Source organism: Sinocyclocheilus rhinocerous, unplaced genomic scaffold, assembly GCF_001515625.1.
Source record: "Sinocyclocheilus rhinocerous isolate Xijiao unplaced genomic scaffold, SAMN03320098_v1.1 scaffold792, whole genome shotgun sequence".
NCBI lineage: Eukaryota > Metazoa > Chordata > Actinopteri > Cypriniformes > Cyprinidae > Sinocyclocheilus > Sinocyclocheilus rhinocerous.
Window position 1 is genome coordinate 839304 of NW_015626872.1, and position 6832 is coordinate 846135.

Here is a 6832-nt window from a genome sequence, read left to right on the forward strand (position 1 = left end):
CCCAGAGTGTGTATGTGAAGTTTTAGCTCAAAATACCCACCAGGGCATTTTTTATAGCTTGTTTATATTGCAACTTTTAGGGTATGAGCCAAAACGCGCCGTTTTTGTCATTGTCCCTTTAAATACAAATGAGCTGGTGCTCCCGCCCCCTTTTCAGAAGAGGGCGGAGCTTCAGAGTCCGGCACACCGGCAACAATATCACAATCTCATGTACTGAAACTGTCAGAAACTCTCAAGCGATCAACTCACATTGCTTTCATATGCATTTTTTAACTACCACATTCCTGTTTACGATCGTTTTGGTAGCACGTGAAGGCAGCATCAGTGATAAGAGGCAGAGACGATGGTAGCTTTAGCAACATTAGCCTTACAGAGTGCCAAGAAGCTCTTTCAGAAAGGCAATTTGAAAACAAAATATGACGCGCTTTGTCTGGATGACGTTCGAGCACGTTGGTATTGATCCCTCTTTCAGAATCAGACATGTAAAATGATTGGCATGAATTTATCGATTTTTTTCCCCGGGATATTTCCTTCGAAAATGAAACTTAACCACAGTGTCTTTAGCGGCTCAGATGGAGGGAGTCTATGGAGCTCATATGTTCATTGGTGCATCCCAAAACACAACACTTGTAATGCCTATTTGGCACTGACATTGTATGTCTACAGTAATGGTGGACTGCTGCTACTCAATCAGGCCTGTGTCTATGCTAATAGGGCAGAGAGCGTCACAAATGGGTGGGACCTTTTCCCTATGGTGACGTGTATCTAGGGAGAAATCTGGAATCGCTTGTTCTGAGAGACTGTTTATGATTTATTGGGATTATAAAAAAATGAATGGGTGGATTTTTGCCATTACAGGCTGGTTGTTTTCACACGCTGCAGTCACACAACTGTGTTAAAGTGATTTTTTTCATAATAGGTCCCCTTTGAATTAAAGCATAGACGAAAAATTATGATATTGTAGGATATTCCTTACAAAATGCTGTTTTAATAAATATTATTTCATTATTTCAAATTATTATTTAATTTACGTTTATGCATTTAGCATAAATGTAAATAACAATATTGTTTTAAAAAAAAAAAATACTTTAAATGATTATGATTACATGTACAACCCTTATATGATTACATGTACAACCAGTTTATTCATTTAAAATGTGCCATATTCCGTGACATTCAGCGTTATACAGTAAATTCAGCGAGTAGTGAAACAATGGGTGTTATGTGCTTGATTTCAGGAACCAGGCCCAGCAAAGGTAGCGGTGACCGGCTCGGGCATCCCAGAAGCAGAGAAGACTCCAGACTCCAGTTCTATCATATGGCAGGAGGAGCTGCAAAGCAGAGAGGCGGACATGTCCCAGACGTGGTCCTCCAGCGAGATGCCGCCTCTTGGCTCACCACTGCCCTCTGCAGGTGTGGCAGACATTCGGCTGTTGATTTAACACGCTAATTTGGTGCGATTAATTGTGGAAGAAATAATGCTTTAAAATGATTAAGGCATTTAACGCGGCTGCCCAGTCCAGACCTGTCCATCAAATTTCTCAGCCCAAATAAATTTGCAATTAATTAGTCAGCACATCATTTAATTAATTAGATGAATTCAAATACACATTAGTTTGGCTAAAACCCTTCATGAAGTCACTCTTCTCCATTGTACTCTATAGGTGAGGGGTCGATGGTGAGCCGGTGCTCGGATCAGAGCTCAGTGAACGGTGACGAGGTGGACCGAAGCGGGCTCTCCTTCCACTCGGCTGTTTCCCAGCCCTCTCATGACCCCCTGTCGCCCACGGGCAGCTCGTCCAGCCGGCACAGTGCAGAGATAGGGGGCGTCCCGCGCTGCCTGTCTCCTGCTCCTAGCGACCCCTTCCCATCAGGCAGCAGCCTGCTGTCCAATGGTTCCCACATCAGCGGCTCCATGAGTTCTCTGGACTCGGATGCCAGTGGCAGCACCGTCACCAGCACCGACAGCCACCCGGCTGAACCTCTCGGACGCGCGCACCGCGCTCTGGCCCGCCGTGGAGACGCAGAGACCCGCAAGCCGGAGAAACGGAGCCGCCTGCGCAGTCCGGAAAGACAAGAGTCTGTGTTCAGCCCGGAGAGAAGGTGAGCGCAGGCCGTTCCCTTACACACTTGCTCTCTGCATCTCCTTTTAAGGCATGCTGATTAAACTCGGTGTATAACAGGGATAAAACCACATGTGCCTTATTAGGCCAGAAAGTGTTTTGCAACGTGCTTTTGTCATGGAATATTGGAGATCATTAGATAGGCGCCCTGCCGTAAACAGTCAGTAAACATCACTGCTTCCCCAATTCTATTTTATTTTTGATACATTTTGTTATACTGTCCAAAGGAATAACATAACCCAGATTCTGTGTTTTTCTTTTTAATGGTTTAATTTAATTTTAATAATCGAAAAGCATGTGTCATCTATTGAATTCATACAATTTAATAATTTATTACAATTTTAACAATAACAGGGACCTTTGACATAACACGTATAATAACACTTATAATTTTCCCACCCCAGCATTTATAATAAATGTAATTAAATTATAATTAAATTAAATTATATTAAATTATAATAAATATAAATAAATATCTTAAATTGTGCTGATAACTGTAATCTAAATAATTAGTTTTTAAATTATAATAAAAATAAATTAGTTAAAACTATCCAAGTTACAGTTATCAGTACAATCTCTTATTAAAAAAAAAAAAAACAGAAGACCCTCACATCTGGGATTTGCAGGGTTATTTTAGTTAACCAAACCTATAAAAAAATGTAACCGAAATAAAATATAAAAAACTTTTACACAATTTAGTTTAACTTGATGTACTAGAATAACTAAAACTGAATTAAAAATGTAGACATAAACCAAAAGTGCTAAAAATAAACAACAAAACTACTAAAATTTTAACTAAAATTAAAATGAAAACGTAAAATATAAATATAAAAACTGATTCAAGATATTTATAAATCCATTATAGCATCTCACTGACACACTGGGGATTTGTTCAGTCACCATTATCTAGCATTCCACATTATTTTCTTGTTAATAAATTGTAAAAAGAGACATTTCATTAATCAAATGAATGGAGGAAGGTCTCTGAGTCCTGAGCCTGTATTCAGCTGAAATCTATAAGCTTATATTTGCTTACATTTACTACTGAGTTAACAGGATAAATGCTGCTGTTTTTAAGGAGCTCTCATCAACCCTCTGAGGTCAAAGCCCTCGAGAGCGCCGTCTCAAACAACATCTCTGACGTACTTTTCCTGACAAGCATAGATGAGCAGCACTGAAGAATTCATAGAGAAAGAACGGAACGCTCTCTACTCTGGTTTAATTTGGGTTTATGGGAATTGTGCCACTTTGTATCTAGTAGCCAATGAGGCTGTGAGCAGTCATGTGACACACATACCTCACTTACTGGCTTTCTTGTTTCCTTTTAAGGAGGCTGACAATGCAGTGCAGAACCCAAATAAGGGCAAAATTTGAAAAAAATCATTTAATATTTTCAGACATGGTTTTGTGAACTGAAGTCCTGACTGTATGTCGGGGAATGTTCGTGTGTTTGAGGTCATCAAAACCAGGAGACACATTTAACTCCTTCCCGAGGAAGATAAAAGTTTTACCAATCGATACCTTCATCAAGGATGCAGTAAACTGATCAACAGTGACAGTTAAGACATTTATAATGTTACAACAGATTTCTATTTCAAATAAATGCTGTTTTTCTGATCTTTCTATTCATCAGAGCATCCTGAAAAATAAAATGTCACGGTTTCCACTTTCCACAAAAACATGAAGCAGCACAACTGGTTTCAACATTGATAATGATCAGAAATTTCTTGAGCAGCAAATCAGCATATTAGAATGATTTCTGAAGATCATGTGACACTGAAGACTGGAGTAATGATGATGGAAATTCAGCTTTGATCACAGCAATAAATTCAATTGATCATATATTCATAATATAAGACGGCTATTTTGAATTGTAGTAATAATTCACTTTTTACTGTATTTTATTGCTCAAATAAATGCAGTCTTGATAATCAAAAGAGGCTTCTTTCAAACGCATTAAAAAATCTTACTGACCCCAAACTTTTAAACGGTAGTTTATAATATATTTAAAAATTTTTAATTAAACTTGTTTTTATATTCATAATGTTAGTTGTTTTGCTCTTGAAGACACTCCCTTAAAGTAAAAATTTAATATAAATATTAACCAATTAAATTAGAATAATGCCATATAGTGTTTCTTCGATTTAGTAAACATTTTCTTCGTTTTTTTTTCTTTTTCTTTTTCAGATAATTATTAAAGTAAAAAGTCATTTATAAAATAAAGAGCAAAGAACAAAAATGACAGGATAAGAGGATAATGCAGTAAACATTATTGAAGTAAAAATATGCAATAAAACTATTACTGCCGTAGACTTGAGGTTTCTAATAGACACTGAGCAGCAGGCCTGTAATTAAAATGAGCTGTACATTTTACTGAATTTACACTGTAAGACGTGATGTTTTGATATCTTGGTGCACATTTTTTTGGTTCCTCCAGTTTACCTTCACTGATGATCTCCATACGAGCATTGAGAGAGCAAGGTCTGTCAGTCAGACAGCATGTGTGAAAGGATTGCTTGAATTGAGAGGCAAATTAAGCCGGAAACTGCAGAATCTACACTGCACTGTAATGTCTCTGAGATCTCTTTCTGTTTCTGCATTCTTAGTGGGCGCTCAAATGTGATTGAGAAGCTGGAGGCGTTGGAGCTGGAGCACGCTGAGAGAATGGAGGTGGAGGAGAGATGCAGTGGAGTCCGGCAGGGCCGCAGTGAAATGAGACGATTCCAGCGGGAGGTAATGTATACTTACCCAAACCCCCAATGTTCATATTCACAGACACATGATGGTTTTACAGCCGGCACTGTCATCATGCACTTCCTGGAGACGCCGTCTCCTCACTCATGCGAGCTCTCGATGTGAATGTGGCGAAAACTTGGAATCCCTAGAAACTCGGCATTTAAAGTTGTATAATCGTCTTAAAGGGATAGTTCACCCAAAAATGATAATTCAGTCATCATTTACTCACTTATGTTGTTCCAAACTTGTATGAGTTTCTTTCTTCTGTTGAACAATAATTAAGATATTTTGAAGAAAATTGGTAACCAAACAGTTGTCGGTAGCCGTTGACTTCCATAGTATGGGAAAAAATATTCTTCAAAATATCATTTTGTGTTTCGGAGAAGAAAGACGCTTATACAGGTTTGGAATGACATGAGGGTGAGTAAATGATGACAGAATTTTCATTTTTATGTGAACTATCTCTTTAAAGCAAAACAGAAAAGATGACCTAATGATTTTTTTTTTTAAGAAAACGTTCAGCTGTTTTTTGGCTCTTGCACGCATGACCTTTTGTTTCAGTTAATTTCCAGTTTCCATTATGTGCTCCGATTCCCCTGACAGTTTCTTTCCTTTCTCAGTCTTGTGCATTGGGCCGAATAAATTTCTTTGACAAAAAAATGTATAGTTGCCACGTCTCTTTTTCGTCATGGTTTATAGAGCTGCTGCATCTTGTTGGGTTTTTGTTTTTTTATAATTTTTCTTTCCCTTAAATAATTTTTTTTGTATTTCATTTAGGGCTGGGAGATATGGCCCCCCAAAAAAATTCCCCCCCCCAGAAAATTAGACAGATTCAAGGTTCCGTATGTACATTTTTTTTTGTTCTGTACTAAAGCATAAAATTACCATAATATGTTTGCACATATTTAGGAGACATGCTTAGTTCACCTACTTGTTTCTTTGAAAAACAATGCTACTGCCAGTTATTGTACATTTAAATGTACGTTCCTTGTTGGAATGTCTGTTTTTGTTTTGGTCTATGTGACTCCGCCCACTGCCATTTTACTGAATATGTATACAGTCATGGAAGCGAGTAAACAAACTGGTTTAGAGATAGCAGATTCTACCCAACCTGAAAAAAACCTCTGCATGCACCTAAAAATCTCTATGACCAGAGGCATATTAAACCACGAATAAATCAACTCATGCCTTTAAGTGTCAACTGAGCTTGTTTCTATTGTGTGTCCTCAATCTGGCAACCGGCATGTTTTGAATACCCCCAGTATTTTGAATTTGGACTGCAGTACCCATTTCAACCACTAGCTGTCAATATTACATACTACACCAGGGTTCCTCAAATCTTACCCTGGAGGGCCAATGCGCTGCAGCGCTATATAAATGCATCATTCATTCATTCAAAACGTTAGTCAGAAATATACATTTACACACAAACTGACCAACAAACGCAACTTTCAGACGCCATCTTTATTTTTAGCTCAACCGTCATGGAATGGAACGCACAGGATTGTGGAATATCAAAGGCAGCGAAGGATACATCTATCTTGCCTTCAAAATTCGATCAGAAGAAGGTACCTCCGGAGACAGGAAGTAAAGCAGAATTTGGATTCGGACGTGCCTTGATGCCTTCCTGCCTTGGAATGCTGCCTCCGAAGGCAGCATTTTTGTGCTTTCGGACGCAGCCAATGTATGCTGTTCTGTGGAAGTAAAGTGGATCTTGTGGGCCAGATTTGAGGATCCCTGTACTACACCATTAAATAGTCAACTTAAAGGGATAGTTCACCCAAAAATGAAAATTCTGTCATTAATTACTCACCCTCATGTCGTTCCAAACCCGTAAGACCTCATCTTCAGAACACAAATTAAGATATTTTTGATGCATCCCGTGAGTTCTTTGACCCTCCCATAGACAGCAAGTGTCCAGAAACGTAGCGAGGACATCGGTGATATAGTCCATGTGACATCAGGGGTTCAAC

At 38.5% G+C, this 6832-nt stretch overlaps 1 protein-coding gene across 1 annotated transcript in view; it reads left to right on the top strand.

The window, feature by feature from the left end:
- The window catches only part of mprip (myosin phosphatase Rho interacting protein), a 65329-nt gene that overhangs the window by 20274 nt on the left and 38223 nt on the right, over positions 1-6832 (top strand). Inside the window, exons 5-7 of the mRNA XM_016527844.1 lie at positions 1239-1413; positions 1665-2103; positions 4730-4856. Of these exons, the coding sequence (XP_016383330.1) occupies positions 1239-1413; positions 1665-2103; positions 4730-4856 (741 nt within the window). The remainder of the gene's footprint in view (positions 1-1238; positions 1414-1664; positions 2104-4729; positions 4857-6832) is intronic.